The sequence below is a fragment of the Castor canadensis genome, chromosome 9, assembly GCF_047511655.1.
Source record: "Castor canadensis chromosome 9, mCasCan1.hap1v2, whole genome shotgun sequence".
Taxonomy (NCBI): Eukaryota; Metazoa; Chordata; class Mammalia; order Rodentia; family Castoridae; genus Castor; species Castor canadensis.
Window position 1 is genome coordinate 50,871,476 of NC_133394.1, and position 20,866 is coordinate 50,892,341.

Here is a 20,866-nt window from a genome sequence, read left to right on the forward strand (position 1 = left end):
TCAGAATGCTTATATTGAGAACAAACCTCTGGATTATTAGCTGATACAAAGGCTTGTAAAGAATATATGCTTCTTTGTTGTTATGGTTTGGAAAAGAGTCCCCCAACTACTTGTGTTAAATGCTTGGTCCCCAGCCTGTGGCACTATTAGGAGGTGGTGAAACAATTAAAAAGTATGTCCTAGGGCTGAGTGTGTGACTAAAGTGGTAGAGTGCCTGTCTGGCAAATGCAAAGCCTTGAGTTCACATCCCAATACTGCCAAGAAAATTTAAATACATAAACAGTAAAAGAGATAGGTCCGAGTGGGAGGTCTTAGGTCATTGGAACCTCTCAAAAGGGGACTGAGGAACCTGCTATCTTCCTCTTCTTTTTTCTCTTCATGTCCCAGCCATGAGGCAGGCCGGTTGCTCCATCATGCTCTCCCTGCCATGATGCTTTGCCTCACCACAGGCCTAAAAGCAAAGAGGCCAACTGACCATGGACTGAAACCTCTAAAACTGTAAGCCAAAATAAATCTTTCCTCTTTAAGTTGATTATCTCAGGTATCTTGCTACAGAAAGCTGACTAGTACATTTTATGTGGTCTTATTTGCTTTGTTGAATTCCTAGAGGAAAACTACATCATGATTAATGATTCCTTATAATCAGTTTTCCAAACATAAATCCCCTTATAGAAAGATAGCAATGAACTAATACTTTAAAAAGACACTAACACCTCATTTAACCCAGCTGTATGTTCAACATTAATAGTCTTTCTTATGATTCATCTCTATCTTCTCTCTGTGCAATGGAGTATTGTCAACATAGTCTTTAAGAGTCACCTATACAAGTGAAAAAATCTTCATCTCTCATGAAAGAACTTTATATTGCAACATGAATTTTTAGAATCACTTGGGTAACTGTAAATGTAATTAATACTCAATGCATCATTTAAATTTTATATATAATCTTCTAAACAACAAAAGCTTGCTTTTTCTCCACAGAAATATATTAATAAAAAATGGCTTACAGTTTAAACTTAGAATAATCCTTCCTGAAACTGGTAATATTAACAAGCTATTACTGTATTCTTGAAATTCTTAATATTTTTGGCAAAGACATAGGTTTCTTAGTAACTAACATGAAAATCAATTAGCAACCACTGAAGACACATAATTGATAACTCAGTGAATATAGACATACACATTAGAGTGTTTTTAAAATATAAAAATCATGCAGCTAACTAATAAAAGTGCTGAATAGAGGAGTGGTGTTTGATGATCTCAACACCAAATGTTCAGTATACTTTGAATGTTTAATAACATCTTTTAAATAAACTGTTCCTAATTAGACTGACTGAACTTGACAGCCAACATATATTGTATACATACTGTGTGTGCTAACTAAACCCTATAAATTAGGAAATATGCTATAGATGAGAAAGCTGTTAATAGAGATGTCTTTATTATTTTTATTATTTTTTTAACTCCAAAACAAGGACTGGATCGAGGTCATTGTAAGTTCAACCCATGTCCACAACCTTATGCCATGCTGACTCCAATACCAGTACATGAAAACTTTGATAAAAGCATTCTTGAAAGAATGAAGACCAAGAAGAGCCAAGATGGCAAATTGCTGAGAGACCCCAGAACACCACACTCTCATAAGCCTGAAAGATAATGTTAGGTTCATGGCAGCAAGAGGAGGTGGTCTGAGTAGCTTGCTAAATAAGAGGTTGCCAATATATAGGCAGACCACATCTACAATGACCATCCTTTGAATAAGCCTTTTAAAGTGCAAATCTACCCTAGGTAAACAGGAGCCACCAGTAACTTGCTGTGCCTCCAAGAAAACTACTGGAAAGAGCAGTTGTTCCTTTTTTCTTACCAGAGTAACCTCCAGTTCAGAAACCATGAAAGATCCTAAAAATCAACACACAGAGTTGTGAGCCCTATAAGAGCCTGGGAAATTCCAGACTGCAGAGAAAGCAAACAATTGCTGCCTGCCACCCTCAGCACCAGCCAGATTCCCACTGATCTGAGTCCCTTCCATACCAGAGAGTGGTGCCTACAACCATTCAGGTCGGTGAACAAAAACCATACAAAACATAGCAAACAACCAATCCAGCCAGAACATAGAAATAAAGTCAAGGGAAAGATATCAGGCAACTAAAACTCTCAACTGACTAATCGACAACACATGAGCAAATCTGAAAATATCAGAATGAGAAATTTAAAAAGGCAGGGGAATATGACTCTTCAAAAGGTCAACAACCACCCAATAGAGAATCTGGTGGATAGTGAAGGAGATGAAAACTCAGATTCAGAGTTCAAAAGAATGATGATAAGAATGTTTAATGAGTTTAAAGACAACACGAAAACAAGGCAATAAATTCCAAGAGAATATGGATAAAAAGCTCAAAAGGCATAGAAACAGCTAAATGACCTCAAAGAGGACATAAACAAACATAAATCCATGTAGCAACAGCCACCTGATTTTTGACAAAAGTGCACAAAATGTTCAATAGAGAAAAAACAACCTCTTTAATGAATATTGCTGAGAAAACTGGATATTGGCACATGGAAGACTAAAACTAGATTCATATCTTTCATCCTGTATAAATATCAAACCAAAGTGGATCAAGGACCTTAATTTAAGGCCTAAAATTTTGAACCTAGTCCAGGAAAGAGTAGGAACACACTGGGATATATAGGCATAGGCAATAACTTCCTAAATGGAACACCAAATGGCTCAGCAACTAAGAGAAAGAATGACAAATGGACTACCTGAAACTAAAAACCTTCTGTCCTGCAAAGAAAACAGGCACAGACTGAAGAGACAGCCCACAGAATGGGAGAAAGTCTTTGCCAGCTATATGTCTGACAAGTGATTAATAACCAAGCATTTATGAAGAGCTCAAAAAACTAAACTCCTAATGAATCAATGAATCAATGAAGAAGTGGGCAAATGAACTGAACAGAAATTTTTCAAAGAAAGTACAAATGGCCAAAAAACACATGAGGAACTGCTCAACATCCCTGGCCATAAAGGAAATGCAAATAAAACCACATTAAGATTCCCCCTCACTCCTGTTGGAACAGCAACCACCAAGAACACAAACAACAATAAATGCTGGTGAGGGTAAAAAGGAATCCTTATGCACTGTTGTTAGAATGTAAATTAGTACAACCACTATAGAAAACAGTATGAGGTTCCTCAAAAAACTAAAATTAGAACTACCACATGATTCAGCAATACCACTCCTAAGCATATATCTGAAAGAATGCAAGTCAGGATACAATAAAGACACTTGCACACCCATGTTTACTGCAGCATTATTCAAACTATGAAACAGCCTAGGTGCCCTACCTACAACTGATGAATGGATCAACACTCAGGGGTCAGGAAAAAGGTTATTTAGACAAAATAATATGTGCATAGGGAAGCTCTCATTGCAAGGGGCCTCCCACAAAGGACTAAATGGAGTATTTTTTAAATTTGAAGTTAAAATAGTAGCTTTTAAAAGACCCTTAATATAATTTTAGATTAACTTTTACTCTTGCTATGCCAGTGTTCAGCATCACAAAAGGAAGGGATTAGGAAATATGAAGTTATAACAGCAGTCCAATAGTCACTACTGAGACCACATGGGATGCTGATTTTCACACTGCTCTCTTTGTTGCATAGCTTTCATTTCCACTCCCTACATGGAAATTACTTGCTGCATACATTAGTAAAACATCCTCTGTTTTAAGCATGCACCTAACAAATAAGGAAGCAAGTTCAAAAGTTGAGGCATTATTTGGGGAACAGGAGTTAAGCTTCAGTTATAAGCTAACAGATTAAGTTGATGTGATTCACAGTGCTGATCATTACCTGGGAACAATAAAAAAAGTAGTAAAAGCTTCTTAGTGACATAAAATCACTCTTCTTCAGACACAGGTGGGGTAAACTTACATAGTTCTCTTCTGGTAGCCTGCAGCCTACAGTACAAAGATCAAAAGGTAGTTTTTTTCTACATGTTCAAGGAAATGTGCAACTTAAACAAACAGCACCTGCCTTTGGGTATGGAAAAAAATAGATTCAAAACTTAAACAAAATAAGAGCAGTAAAAACAAACCTGAGGCCCAGCTGCCTGCAGATCACTTCTGCATCTGCATCATCCCATTGGTCGTCACAGATGGTCCCCCACTGGCCAGCATGATACAGCTCCACTCGACCTTCACACCAGCTGCTCCCACCAGCAAGGCGAATGACAGGCAATGCTGGACCTGTGCAGTGGGAAATTTAAAACAGGCTAAACCTGGTTTTGCATCAACCCCTAATATTTATTAAGCCAAACAAGTGGTATGAACATACACATGTATACCTAATATATATTACGGTACTGCAAATCAAATTATTTTCATACAAAAAGCCCTTCAGAGGAAATAGGCTAAATTCACTTTTCTACAACAACCTCAGAAACTAGAAAAGATTCACAAAAAACTGCAGATTACTGGAAACATGATTAATGTTTTACAGTGGTGTAGTACAGGCATTGATTTTTTTATTTTATTTAAAGCAACTTGGGCATTATCAACATATTATTTATTTATATACCTATTTGGTAGGACTGGGTTTTAAATTCAAGGCTTTGCACGTATAACACAGGTGCTCTACCACTTAAGCCACACCTCCAGTCCATTTTTCTCTGGTTATCTTGGAAATGGGGTCTCAGGAACTATTTGTCCAAGTTGGCCTCCACCCAAGATCCTTCCAATCTAGTCTCCCAAGTTGCTAGGATTATAGGCATGAGCCATCAGTGTCCAGGAACCAAATATGTAATTATTAAGAATGGTACTTGTGTCTATAACCTAGCTATTTACAGTACAGAATTATTTTTATATTTGTAGAAACCAAGTCAAAATTACCATTGAAGTCATTACAACAAGTTGGTGGATATTATGGCCTGGATTTCCAAAATACAATATTGAAAATTCTTTTGGCCATGAATCAGTTCAAATTCATTTCCTCTGTTAAAGAACCACCAGTGATGGCTACACTCCCATAGTCTGCAGTAGCCTGATCCAGCCCTTGTCAGTCCCCAAACTTCTCTGTTTCCATGCTGGACTACAACATCCTCAGCCTTCTGTCCCCATAATTCTTCACATTGGTTCTCACCTCAGAGTCCTGTTCTTGCTGTGCTTCTGCTTGAAATAAAGTCCCACAGATGCTGACACAGTTGCCTTCTCCGCATGTGGTGCTTAACTCTGAAAGGTCTCTTCTCAGTAGGCCTTACCTGATTGCCTTAGCTAAATCTGAACTTCCTAAGGCACTTCCCACCATATTGCCTAATTCTGTCTTCCTCACAGTATTTACTTTATCTAAAACTGTCACTCATTATTTGCATGAAATTATCCCTCTTGGCTAGAATAGACAAAAATACTGCCTATCCTTCTTTCTTTTGTATTTCAGGCACCTAGTATACAGAAGGCATGTAATAAGTATTTGTTGACTAGCTGATTTGGCAAGTGATGCTAAAAACCTACAAGGATACCTCAAACAAGGAAAAATAATACACAAGGTCTATGCATTCAATTCAGGTTAACAAGCAGATGTTAACCATCTTCAGATATAAGGTGTTGCAATGAACACCCCTAGGTCACTCTAGGTGTACTAAACAGAGCCTGTCCTCAAGAAGTTTATTGCCTAAGGATGTGGATTAAATGAGTAAAGATAGGAGACTATCAATACAAAACAAAACAAAAAAAAAACTGCTGTAGTTTAGAAACAAAGGAGCTTATATTAGTTGGAGGTCATTAGGGAATCCCTTGGAAAAAGATGGACAGAGGGATTTTGGAAGTCAGAGAGGAGGAAGTGTGTTCCAGCAAAATGCATAGTTTGAACAAAAGAATAGAAGCAATCTGGGTACTGGTGTCCCACGCCTATAATCCTAGCTATTTGGGAGGCAGAGATCAGAAGGATCTCTGCCCAGACAAATAGTTCACAAGACCCTATCTCAAAAATACCCAACACAAAAAAGGGTCGGTGCAGTGGTTCAAACAGTAGAAAGCCTGCATAGAAAACATGAGCCCCTGAGCTCAAACCCCAGTGCTGTCAAAAAAAAAAGAAGCAAAAATTGAACATGTTTGGGAAACAATAAGGCAGCCTGATTTTGCTGGACTAAAGGATGTAATATGGTAAAAATGAACAGGTTGGGCCGTGCATATTTTGCTAATCATTTACCCATATGAAATATGCTTCTAATTCTCCACAGTGTGAGTGGTTGTCAGTAAGTGACATCTGGATATTCATAGTTAAATTTAAATATCATATTTAAGTATTACAGCAGAAATTCAAATGGATAAATATTTGCATATACTTACATACTGATATTTATACTATAGTTTACTTATATAACTCATGCTTACAATTTGTAAAAGGATAAAAACGGACTTGATATATATGACTGAATGATGACACACAATTCTCGTTATGATGTTTATATATGATGTGTATTTTTCCTTTAAAATTTGGAATATACAGAAAAATGATAGAAAATGTATTTTTTCTTAATCAATATACTCTCTTCACCATGGTAATCTTGGAGATAATAAAAAAAATTTTTTGAGAGGAAATTTCAAATCACCTAGAACTTAAAGCCTTTTTGACATATTACCTTTCATTTTACAATTATGTCATACTTTATTTTAAAACATGTTCTTTTTCCTGGTTGTTAAAATGTAGAAAACATAGAAAACCACAAGGATAAAACTGAGATAGTATCCTCATTTTCTTAACAAACACACAAAAAACGTTTGAAAGGAAATTTAGTAAAGGAATTGACTCATATTTTACTTTATAGATAAATAAAACTCTCCACGTTTTCATTTACATTGCTGCTAGTTCCTATGTCCAACCCTTGTACACGATCTACCTCCTAAGTACTGGGAAAGCAACAATTACCAGATGACAAGACACTAAATGTAATTCCCAAATTAAAAAAATGTATTAAAGATCTGTCACTGTGCCCTAAGACAAATTCTTACTTGGTCTCTGTTTGTCTTGTGGTGGGAGCTTTTCTTATGCCACCCCACTCCCACCTTCAAGATAACTGTGCTCAAACAAAAACCACTTCCCGAGCTGCCCACTAGCATGTCAAGTCCTGGGACATCTGGTCATGCTGCTGTCTCCATGGAAAATACAAAATGCAGCATTGTAAGATGTGATAACCTCAGACTGTGGTCTATAACAATAACTGTGCTCCCCAGAAAAACCCATGTACCAACTTAAAGAATAGCTGTTCATTCCTCTGCATATGTTTATATGAACATATAAATAAATATTTTGTACTTAAACCATACTGTTAATTACCACACACCTAGTAAGGAGTCTATAAGAAGCTAACAATCCATTTTTAGGGAATGTTACAATCAAAGAACACTGATACATGATCATACTTTTACATAAAGTTGTATTTTCTATTTGGCTTCAAGATAATGATTTCCCATTTTGTTTCCATCATGATTTCCCATTTCCAAAACAAGTGTTACTTATCCAGTATGAAATATTTCTGTAACAAAACTTACTATTTGAAAACCAAATAAAATTCAAAGAGTTAGATGCACTCATGTTGAAGACTGTCTTTCTTCTTTTTTTCCATACTGGTTATTGAACCCAGGGTCTCTACCACTGAACTGCACCTCCTGTCCTGAAGATTATGTCATTGAATGATGAAATATGATGATTTAAATTTATTTCTGCACTTAAACTCATTAAGGGAATGATTTAACTACAGCACTTTTATCATTTGGAATCATGAAACTAAAACAAAAGAATTTTTTGATCCATGGAAAAAGCTACACATGACAGCAGCTGCCATCTCCTGAAGACACAACCTGCCCTTCCAGATGTCTTTTTCACAAAGCAATATATTTTCTTCATCTCCTTGGCAACAGATATTGCTCCAATAAATGGGAATAAGGGCCCATCCAGAAAACAGGGCTTATTTTACTATTCCTTTTCTTCTGGAAATACAGATTTATCAAGTGTAAGCAAAATTTTTTGTCCAGAGTATTTGAATTTTTAAAGATGGGAGAAATCAATAAAGATGGATGGGAAGGAAGGAATGGAAAAAGCACTAGATTATGTAAATTTCAAGGGAATAAAAGCATCAGATTAGAATTGGATTGATTAAATAGTAACTTTGTGATCAATCTTGAATAGATATTTGTATGAGCTTTCACTATATAAGACTGATCTGGAAGAAAATGATGAAGTTATTGGTGTAAAAGGGGAGTCTGTGTGGTTTTGTGCAAGAAGTGTGTCACCGGGGCCAGTGAGGCTTGAATGCTGGTCTGGACTCAGCTAACAATCACACCGAGCTGTAAGTCCCTCTGAGGCTGTGTCTTCTAGCGTGTAAAAAGAGAAGTCAGCATGGTTGAAGACTTTTTCCTACTCCAATATTTTGGATTACCCTTTTCAAATGGATTATTATTACATCCAAGAACAGTAATATATAGAGAAGACCCATTAGCATTTAAAAATATCTTTTATATAGAATTGTGCTGGCAAGACTGCGACACTGATTAATAAAATAATAACATGCAGATGGGATCCTCTTTTAGCTCTTCTATTCCACATATTTTTATAGATAAACTCTGATGTGTACAAATTGATATTAAATGTTAAAAAGATTCCAAAATTATATGATTAATATGGTAATCTCTATAATTGTCTCCCTCTACAGCTTTCATCAAGCAAACAGTTAACATTTGGGAGCTATCCAAAATAAGAATGTATCTTCACAGCACCATAGCTGTGCAATTATTGTGCAATTCTTGTATATAAAAACAATAGTCACCAGAAGATGATATAAGCAATCAGATGGACTTACTTGAAGTTTATGTTTGCTGGATGATAGTTCAGAGTCTGTGGTCAGTCAAAAGACTGGTAACTACAACTATGCTATCATTCTTGTTCTCTTTGTGTCTCATAGGATATTGTATTCTTTTCTGATTTTCAGGGTAGAGAAAGCACATGTGGGTATGTACATAAGGAAGTCACTGACACCCAACATACAAATTTATTACATTGGCTGGCCCTCAAAGGAGAATGCCTCAAATAAGCATTCTTTAAGACTTGCCCACCCACCATTGACTGTTTGTAGGATGAAATATTCATTGATGAAATCAGCAATGAACATTTACAAGCACCATACACTTCATAGGCCCTGACCTCCCTTACTCTTTCACTACTTTTTACCAACTCCCATTAAAGAAAAATAATTAATTTTAATATAGTAAATTAACCTTATTTGCTGCTCTAATAGAACCTAAAGTCTGAACAAATCTTAGGCCTTCAAGATTTGTCTTTATTAAGAACTCAATCTCCATCTTCCCAGTGGGGAGACAGAAGGAATTTGGCAAATTGAAGTTCAACCTCTTCACTTGAATCATCATTCTACCTATTAACACTCATTGATTATTAATCCAAAATATTTGCAAGCTGCAAGGCCTTTTCCAGCTTTTAGACCTGTACTTTTCATAATAAGATAGCTTCCATGCTTTCTGAAAACAAAGGCCAAGAAAAACACATGATATGTGTACTTAAGAAAAACATAAGATGCAAAAAAGGAACAATAAGAAGAACGAGAATAAAACCTTTTATTCCAAAATGGAGCCTTCTGCTCCTGGAAAAATCCTATGGTGAAAAACATAAAGATGTTGGAACTGGTGGGAGTAAGTAAACAGTGGTCCATTTTACAGTACTAGGATTTGAACTCAGGGCCTCATGCTTGCTAGGCAGGAGCTCTTGAGCCACTCCACTAGCCAATTCTTTTGTGTGTGTGTGTGTGTGTGTGTGTGTGTGTTTGTGTGTGTGTGTGTGTGCACGTGCGCACGCGTGTGTGTTGGGTATTTTCAAGATAGGGTCTGGAAAACTATTTGCCCAGGGCTGGCTTCGAACCACAATCTTCCTGATCTTTGCCTCCTGAGAAACTAGCATCACGGATGTGAGCCTCCAGCTACCAGCTACACTGGTTCATTTTAAAAGACAGTGCATATAACCCAGGCACCATGGCTCAAACCTACAATCCTAGCTACTGGGGAGGCTGACAGAAGGAGTCACCTCCCACAGGACCTTCTCACTGCAGGAACCTAAGTCCTGGACATAACCCTTTACTCATCAGGTGATGACAGCACAGGAAACATTGTCTCTTTCACATACCAAGAAATGGGATTTGTGGGAGGCTGAAAGTAGAAAGCTAAAAGCAAATGATAGCAACTAAGAACTGCACAGATATCATAATTCACAGAGTAAATGACTTGCTTCCTAGGCCTAAACAATTATTTTGTTAAAAACAATGATCAAAAGATTCTTTAAGGTTTTGCCCATGACAATCAGCCCATTTCCTAGTTCACCAGAGGTGGTAATGTGTGAAGTACATTTGTGTGTGGGGAAAAATTGGTTTCTTCCATTTGGGGACCTCTCTTTCCAGCTCTTTTGTGAAAAGAGAGAATGAGCAAAGTGACAATAAGGAAGGAAGAATGGCTGCCTAGAACACACCTAATATTTATGGTACGGCCTATTGCTCTATAAACCTACACAGCATGTTACTGTTCTGAATACTGTAAGCAACTGTAACATGGTAGTATTTGTGCATCTCAGCAGATTAACATGAGAAAGGCAAAATGAAATTACTAGGTGAGAGGGATTTTTCAGTTCCATTATAATCTTAAGGGACCACCATCTCATATGTGGACAAAAATGTCATCAAGCAGTACACAACTGTCTTAGCAAATTGATTGGGTCAGATGTGGGTGAACTCACGCCAACTGCAGCTATTGACAAGTAACTGATACATCAGGATCATCCTGGGAGCTGTTATAGACTGTGCCCCAACCTTCATCTCCCCTGTGCCTTCAAACTCACTTTTTTTTATTTTATTATTTTGATGTGTGGGGGTACATTATGGCATTTACACAAGTTCTTAACAATGTACCAAATATATCATACATGAATTCACCTCCTCTACCATTCTCCTTCAGCCCCAACCCCCCACTCCCCATTCCTGGAGTAGTTTCAGCAGGTATCATTTTTGCATTTACATACATATCTACATATTTTTTGCACCATATTCACCCTCCTACCCCCGTTTCCAAACACCTCCCCGCTTCCACTGGTGCCAGCCCCTCCTTCCCCCCAGCAGGACTTGTTCCACCCTCCTGTTTTCTGATTTTATAGAAGAAAAAAGATAAAACAAAAAACATGACATTTTAGCTTATTTGAGATAAAGGTAGCTACACAGGGAGTTTCCTTGTGATATTTTCACATATATATGTATTATAACCCCAAATAGTTTATCTCCTTTTATTTTCTTCATTCTACCTTAATCCCTTTCTCATGGTAGTTTCAGTCAGATTATTTTTATAGTCATTCTTGTATAGTATCCTTGAACCCTATTCAAGTTCTTAGTTTCCATACCTTCCCATGCATGATCTCCCCTTAGTGTGGCCAGTGTTTCACAATATTGCTGCATTTGTGTTAGGTCTATATTACACATATTAGAGAGAACCTGCAGCTTTTGGCCTTCTGAGTCTCGCTAACTTCATGTTAGATGATGTTTTCCAGTTCCATCCATTTACCTGCAAATAACAAAATTTCATTCTTCTTTATGGCTGAGTAAAATTCCATTGCATATAAACACCACATTTTCTTAATCATTCTTCAGTAGTGGGGCATCTTGGCTGTTTCCATAGCTTAGCTATTGTGAATAGCGCTGCACTAAACATGGGTGTACAGTGCTTTTGTTGTAAACTGACTCACAATCCTTCAGGTGTATCCCTAGAAATGGTGTTGCTGGATCTTATGGCAGGTCTTTTTTTAGATTTTTAAGAAGCATCCATATTGTGTTCCATAGTGGTTGTACTAGCTTACACTCCCACCAGCAGCGTAAGAGGGTTCCTTTCTCCCCACACCCCGCATCCTCGCCAACATTTGTTGTCGTTTGTGTTCTTGATAGTAGCTATTCTAACAGGAATGAGGTGGAATCTTAGTGTGGTTTTGATCTGCATTGCCTTTATGGCCAGGGATGTTGAGCATATCTTCATGTGTTTTTTAGCCATTTGGTCTTCCTTTGAAAAGACTCTGTCCAATTCATTTGCCCATTACTTCATTGGGTCATTGATTTTTTGGGGAGTATAGTTTTTTTGAGCTCCCTGTATATTCTGGTTACCAATCCCTTGGTAGATGTATAGATAGCAAAGATTTTTCTCCCATTCTGTGGATGGCCTCTTCAATTTAGAAACCATTTCTTATGTTGTGCAGAAGCTTTGTAATTTCATGTAGTACCATTTGTCCATCCTTTCTCTTAGTTGCTGAGCCACTTGAGTTCTATTGAGGAAGTCCTTGCTTGTATCTACTGCTTCCAATGTATTCCCTGCTCTTTCCTGTACTAACTTCAAGGTTTCAGGTCTTATATTAAGGTCTTTAATCCACTTTGAGTTGATACTTGTACAAGATGATAAACATGGATCTAGTTTCAGTTTTCTGCAAGCAGATATCCAGTTTTCCCAGCAACATTTGTTGGAGGCTGTATTTTCTCTATCCTTTGTTTTTGGCAACTTTGTCAAAAATTAGGTGGGTGTAGTTGCATGGATTTATATTCTGTCCCACTGGTCTTCATATCTGTTTTTGTGCCAGTACCATGGTTTTTTTTTATTGCTATGGCTCTGTGGTATAGTTTGAAGATGAGTATTGTGTGATACCTCCAGCATTACTCTTTTTGCTCAGTATTGCCTTAGCTATTTGATGTCTTTGGTGCTTCCAGAAACCTATAGGGTTGATTTTTCTATCTTTGTGATGAGTGTCGTTGGGATTTTGATGGGAATTGCATTAAACGTGTAGACTGCTTTTGGTAAAATAGCCATTTTTACTATGTTGACTTCACCAATCCATGAGCATGGGAGATCTTTTCATATTCTGAAGTTTTCTTCAATTTCTTTCTTCAGTGGTTTGTAGTTCTTATAGAGGTCATTCACATCTTTTGTTAAGTTTATTCCTAGGTATTTGATCTTTTGGAAGCAATTGTAAATGGAATTGTTTTCCTATATTCTTTCTCAAGCTGTTCTTTGTTGGTGTATAGAAAGGCTACTGATTTGTGTAAGTTGACTTTGTATCCTGCTTCTTTGCTGAAGCTGTTTATGGTGTCTAGGAGTTTTTTGGTGGAGTTTTTCAGGTCTTTTAGGTAGAAGATCATGTCATCTGCAAAGAGGGATAGTTTGAGTTCTTCCTTACCTATTTGCATTCTTTTTATTTCTTCTTCCTGTCTTACTGTTCTGGCTAGGAATTCTAAAACTATGTTGAATAGGAGTAGAGAGAGTGGGCACATTTGTCTCGTTCCTGACTTTAGGGAAGATGATTTCAGTTTTTCCCCACTAAGTATGATGTTGGCTATAGGTTTGTCATATATAGCCTTTATTATGTTTCATTCCTAGTTTCATCGGAACTTTTATCATGAAATGGTATTGATTTTTACCAAAGGCTTTCTCTACATCTATTGAGATGATCAAATGGTTTTTGTCTTTGCTTCTGTTAATATGATGTATTACATTTATCAAACTCACTTTTCCCACCACAAAGTCATAATACCCCTAAAGTAGAAAAGAATCCCAAGCCCTATAACAGCATATAGTTAAGTGAACATACTAAGCCAGTCCTGGGTTCACCTGATTTTTACCCTAAGTGGAAAGGCATTCAGTAGGGCTGATTCAGCCTCCAGTGTGTGCACAGTATGCTTCTTTCTTCAAATGAGGATTGAGCACACTGTATTTTTTTAAATTAACAACCTGAGATCAGTGCTAATTATATTTTCTCTCTCCCTCTCTCTTGTCTTCTTTTTGATGGTTCTGGGATTGAATTTAGGGCCTTGTGCATATTAGGCAAACACTTACCACTGAGCTACATCCCTAACCCTTATACTTTCTCTTTTTATCTAGGCACAAAGAGAGTCCAATTATAATTTTTAAAGAGAGACAGCAGAAGAGAATGACTAGTATCAGATCTTGCAGTCAAATATTAGATTACATCACATATGAAGTTCTTATTATATATTACCTTCCATCTTCACATGAGGTCATACACAAGAAACAGAAACAAAGTTAGATGCTCTTGCTTATAAATCAGCTGTAATTAGCTACATTATATCTTCCTTCTATTTGATTTGTTCATCCACTAGAGAACAATAAGTACATTTTCCAATTTTAACCTCAAACAATAATCATAAAAATTCTAAAGTATATGTCCAGAATTTCAAAAAGATGCTAGTTTTGAAAACATTGCCTAGTATTAGTCTTAAGATAATAGCCACTCAGCAGTGTGGTTTGTTATAATTGAATAACCCTGGAAACTCAAGTCCTCTTACATACGACTCCCACTGAGCTGTCCCACAGCCCACAATCTGAGTCATTCTTTTTAGTCTTTAAAAAGTCAAAATTTGAATTCAAGCACCCCTAGCAAAGAAAACACTAAGTTTTGTTCTGACTTTAAGTGTTAATCAAGACCCTGCGTTCCTCTTCTCACTCTTCTCTGTGAGACTGGTTGCACAGCTAGCATTGGAACATAGCAATTGAGTATTTAATCAGAGATTGACTCTATCTCAAACTTAAAATTTCATAAAATTCTGCTGAAAAACATCCATGGTGTCCTTTATTTCATAGGTAAAGAATTTAAGAAATCAAGAAGAAAAAAATAAGTCTTGCAAAAAATTCTGATGTAATTTGCACGTTTCAAAATTATTATGTAAGGCTTTATGATAATTTTCCAAAAGTATTCTGTTCATATATTACCCATTCATTTCATTTGTACTGGCTTACCCACCCACCATATTATTTTCCATATCATCATCCTTAAAAAATTTAAGCATTTAAAAAAAAATCACATTTCTCATGACAAAGTCCAAGTGAATTCCAACAAAAGGCAATAATAAATGGAGGTAAACACTGCACTGCCAATTCCTGATTATTCAGGAGAGAACATGGGCCTGGATCATTCATAGGACAGATCATCTCAAAAGCACACATTCTAAACTTTGTAAAGTCTGACTAAGCCACAGCAGACCCTGCCTAGCACAGTCAAACGTGTCAAGTGCAGAATGTGTTTAAAATGCAGAATGTCTGACAAATGAACTTTAACAGATTTTTAAATCACACAACCTCTTTTGCAGAGACCACAAAATATTATGGCTATCACAAACACCAGTTTATTTTTTTAATCAACAGTTCATTTGTTCACCTCAGACTTTACTGAAAATGATATTTAAATTAATCTCTTATCCTCTTTATTCATTCCCCACCACTACCAAATTACATGTCAAAGGATTGGAAGAAAGTTCTAGCAGCAAAAACAAACTAGAATTCTACTTATGCATGTCAAGACACTTAAGTGCTTAGGCATTTAAAATAGTGCTAAAACCAAAAACCTATCAAGAAGAAATGATGTGCACATATCATTCAAATGAGTGAGGCACCTAGAGATGAGGAGAAAACACCAGTACAATGATGACCGTGACATTCTATGGCAATGATAGAGCTGGAAATGTTTCCAAGACAACTATCAGCTGTACCATCTTTTTGCAAATGCTCCAAACATACTGTGAAAGCCTGGATTTATTTAGCTGCATCTGCTGTGTGGCAAGAACTGTGGGGTATCAGCCAATTTTCTTTAAAAAAATGAATACAAATATTTGTGATTCTGAAAAGGTAATTTGCATGTCAATGACTAGTGAATTCTCTGTCAGATTACACTCCCAGCACAGGACCAGCCAACTCCCCCACTACACACACACACACACACACACACACACACACACACACACACACACACACCTTCCTAGCAGTGCCCCTCTACAGATGGCTTTTTCCCTTGAGAGCCACAAAAGTTTCTAGTGTTCCAAGCAAACCATCTACATAGATAAGTCTTTCCTTCCTTCCTCTTTCCCTCCCTCCCTCCCTCTGTCCCCCCTCCCTTCCCTCCTTCCTTCCTTCCTCCTTTCTTTTTCTTTCTTTCTCTCTTTTTCTTTTTTTGAGAAGGATTTTCACTGTGTAGCCTAGTCTGAATTAGAACACTGATCCTTCTGCTTCAGCCTCTTGAGTGCTGGGATTATAGTACTGCACCACAATGCCTACTCACTGTATTTCTTTCATGGCACATAATTTTATGAAATTCTCAATTCTTCTAAGAATTAGTTGAAACACCTTTTTAAAAATATATGAAAGTGGCATGCAATGTATAACTTTTATCCCTGCACTTGGGAGACAGAGGCAGAAGCACTGCAAGTTCCAGGCCAATCCCCAGACAAAGTTAGCCAGACCCTACCTCAAAAGCAGAAAAACAGAAGGTCTGAGAGTGTGGCTCAGATGACAGAGCACTTAGTAGCAAGCATGAGACTCTGGGTTCAATCCCAGGTACTGCCAAGGGGAAAAACATAAAAAAATTTTTAAAAACCCTCACAATGACAATTTAAAATTTACAATCTCAAACAGAGGTTTTAGGTCAACTGTATTAGTCATTATGAATGTATAGAGCCAATCAGTAATGGACAAAAGTCTGGAACTGTGAAGGTTGTGTGTGATGGCATATCAAAGAAAAGAGCCCCCAGAGTTCATGAAAGGAATTGCTAAAAAAACAAACAGACAAACCACAGTCACTCACTGCTGGTATCACAACTATTTACTTCATGGCAGAAAAGTACCAACGTGCAACAGTGCTTAGAATTCTGTTTCTTAATTCCTTGGCAAAAACGTTTAACTTATTGTCATTTTACTTTATATTTTTATTCTATGTTAACATATCTACAGCTTCATAAAAGAACATAAATATAACAGATTCATGGATGTATGTTATAAAAATTTGCTTCACTGACAACTTTGCTAGGAAATAGAAATTTGAAAACTGACATTCAAGGGTTGTCTTTAACCATTTTACCAGTCTCAATTAATGCAAGGTAAACTAGAAAAGAACAGCTAAGGGGATTAAAATTCCCTTCACAAATCTCATTAGTTTTTCTTCTTTAAGGCTGCTGTTTCTGAATTGTGCATGCCTAAAAGATGTCACAGTACTGATCGCCAGTACCTATGAATTTGATCTTACTTGGAAATAAGGCCTTTGTAGATGATCAAGTCAAGATGAGGTCATTGGGGTGAGCCATAATCCATTATGTCTGTGTTCTTATACCAAGGGAAAATCTGGACAGAGAGACACGCACAGGGAGTATGCCATGTAAGTACTGGAGTTATTCTCCCATAATCCAAGGAACTAGGAGAGCACCTTGGAACAAATCCTTCCCCAGTGCCTTCAGAGGGAATTTACTCAGCCAACACCTTGATCTTGAAGTTTTTTTTTCTATAAGCCATTCATTCTGTGGTACTTACTGTAGCCCTAATAAAGTAATGGGACCATTATGGTATTAACCCTCCTTGGCCAGGTAGACAAGCTTCTTTTCCTATACTCCTTAAGTCAAGGAGGCCCAAAGGAAATATTAGGAACAGAATCAAATAGGTCAACTACCTTTATTCTGTACATCCAGATCTTTCCAAAAGAGAGCAATTGAAAAGATAAACCAATTCAATTAACTAATTAAAATGTACTAATAAACTAACATACACTCATTTAAAGGAAGAAAAAGCAGCAAAGACAAAGACCTATTCCAGTAGTTTTCTGAAGAGAATTAGTAATAAATATTTTTTAAATCTTTTAAAATAACAGTTTGGTAAAGAGGGGAAAAAAATTCATGTTTTTTTCTACACACTCTCTGATAGTACTATACTATTCTTATCTATAATTATATTGACAATTGATCTATAATTTAAATCTGTTTTAGCACAGAGAAATAGTAAATTTTATTCAAATCGCCCCTGGTCAAATCATCTTTTAACATACAAGGCATTTCCCTGAACCAATATCCAACCAAACTATACTTGCCTCCATTAGTTCACATCTATAATTCATATTAACTGTTCATTTATTATTCATGTACCTACCTTTAATGCCCAAAAAAGTCTGAATTGGTCCAATTCAAAATGAGAGAACATCCTCTTGATAACCAGTTCTATCCATTACATTGTGCTTATTAGAAATTTATATATCTTATGAATTATTCCTTAGTTTAAAATATTATATGATGTCACATAAAAGAAGACTTTATCCATGGTTAAGTTCTGGCATACTAACAACATATGCAGGAAACTCACAAATTGTGTGTCCCAGAAACATTTACACATGCACAAGCGATGCTGTGTAAACAGTTCACTGCACAACACTGAGTGATGAAATTAACCAAATAGTAATCCCCTTATCTGTCTCACAGAGCATGGACCACAGAGAAGGGAATAAAAACATTTATTATTCTTGAGACAGCTCAACTAGAAAACACAGGTCAGGTGATCCTTTATTTATCTTGGGATATACTGCATCTACTGTAAACTCAGTGAGTGTTCAGTAATCTATCCTTGCCCCAATACAGAAATCAGTATTTTCCACCACCTTTGGTGTCCCCTTTTATGATCCTAATAGAAAGTATTCTGGATGAATATGCCTGTATGGTTTGTATGGTTTTAGTGCTTTGAATACAATGAAGTTTTATTAATATTGTTGTATCAATTTGCAGGAAGGAGGAGGAGGGGAGACAGGAGGATCTGCCCTTGAACACTAAGGTGCTAAAGATGCAAAAATAAGCATTTCCTGATGTTCTAGCATCATTGTATCAACCATGTAAAAGGCAGTCTACATCAGTTGTTCATATAGTAAACATCTGAATATTTGTTTACTATTCGGAGTAGCAAGAAAAGTTTTTAAAAACTGCTTCCCTGCACTTAGAACAAAAATGTTTAAAAAATATTAATAAATCATTTTAACCTAACAATTGAACTAACTTTGGTATTCTCAACTGTTATGGAATTATTTATTATAGAAATAAATCTGTCAGTAATATTTGCTGCAGATAGCATCTTAAAACAAGACAATATGTTTTCTCCACCAAATCAGGGTCTAAATATTATTCATTTAGATACGGATAAAAAGAAAAGGATATAGAATTTCACAGCATAGTATTTTAGATTACTTACTTTTTAATTGCACTGTTTCCCAAATATAAGAATAAATCCTAAACATGTTCCTTAGCAAAACTTGTTGGCTCTCCTTAAGAACTACCTTGCTCTTTCTAGAGAGAATCATAAAGGAACATGTGATCTAGTGTTGGTCAATGAAATAGTAGAGGGGTCTGCAAAGAAATTCTAGAAAGTTTTCTTTGCTCTTTCACAGGGAGAGGGGCCTTTTCTTTCTCCTGTAGGTTGCCTTATCTCTAAGTGGAGCCTAAGGATAAAACCCCACATAGAAAGTAGAGAAGCCAAGAGAACAGTGTGGAACAGAACTGCCTCTGATGGAGGCAGCCAATCAGATGGACCTCTTGTAATATAAACAATAAATTTAAGGATGGGGATGTAGCTGTATGGTAGAGTGTTAGCCTAGCATGTGTGTGACTTTTGGTTCAAACCCCAATGCAATAAAATTTTAAAATTAATTAATTAAATTAAAATAGAAATTAATCTCTGACTGTTTCACTCATTTTGAATTGGGTTGTCTATTTTTTGCCACCGAAATCAATGTAATTAAGTCAAACCACATTCATATTCAAACTCATAATTATCATTTGTTTTCTTTCCCAAATTATTAACAAGTCTCATTATTTTCACAATCATGTTTATAGTGTATGCCCATATTTTGCTTTTAATATTATTATAATTATTTTTCCATTTTATGTATGTAATCTTTACAGTTATTACTTTAGTGTAGGCATTATATCCATCAAAAGAAGGTACCTATAAATAGTACATTATTACTGGATATTTCCTTTTGTCCTCACAGTTGTAAACCAAACTACATTTGCAAAATTACCATAAACACATACACACAGGTCAGTGACCACATAAGTATACATACTCCCGGCCAGGCAATATCTCATAAAAAGTAATAGAAACTGGATAACTTATTTTCTTCTTAAAACAAAAGATGTTCACACTACTTCAGAGTCAAATAATGCCCTAAATCTAAATGTTTTACAGAAGCCTTAGCCAGACTGAGCTCCATATTTAAAATCCAGCCAGGAAATATATCAAATCTGGTATTGCCAATAAATGTTTTTCAACACCTGCTACATAAAATCAAGATGCAGAATTAAAAGGTGGAGAGGTGGGGGAAGCTTTCAGCTAACTTCTTAATTAACATTCTTTTCAAACAGCAGAAGAACTTCAAAGAGGACAGTTTATAAACAGTATTTGGCCGACAAGCCACCATCTCTGTTCGAAGGAAGAGATCTGCAGTGAGTAGGTGCATATGAGCAGATTAGCATGATTTAACAACCACAAAATCAGAACTGGAAATCATTTTGTTATGGTTTGGATTTTAGATGTTCCCCAATGGCCACATATTAAAGGCTTGGTTGCCAGCTTATGGCACTATTGGAAAGGTGGTAGAACCTTTAGAAGTTGGGGCCTAGTCAGAGGAAACAAGGTAATTGGGGGAATGCCATTGAAGGGATATTGAGACCCCCTCAAACTCTTTCTCTTTGCTTCCTGGCTGAAGTTGAAGTTAGGTGAGCAGCTTTGCTCAGAACCAAGTGGTTCTGCCTCATCACAAACCTACAGAGCCAAGTGACCATGGGCTGAAACTCTGAAACCGTGAGCCAAAATAAGTCTTTCCTCCATAGTGGATCACCCTTCTAATCCCAGCTACTCAGGAGGCAGAGATCAGGAGGATCAGTGCTCGAAGCCATTCCAGGCAAAAACTTAGCTAGACCCCCATTTCAACAAAAAAGCTGGTGTGGTGGTATGCTCTTATCATCCCAACTACGGG

The 20,866-nt window shown here is 36.6% G+C and overlaps 1 protein-coding gene across 1 annotated transcript in view; it reads right to left on the minus strand.

Annotated features, from left to right (window-relative positions):
- Prss12 (serine protease 12) overlaps positions 1 to 20,866 on the minus strand; it is a 72,858-nt gene that overhangs the window by 47,499 nt on the left and 4,493 nt on the right. The window contains exon 2 of the mRNA XM_074041603.1: positions 4,098 to 4,248. Within this exon, the coding sequence (XP_073897704.1) occupies positions 4,098 to 4,248 (151 nt within the window). The remainder of the gene's footprint in view (positions 1 to 4,097; positions 4,249 to 20,866) is intronic.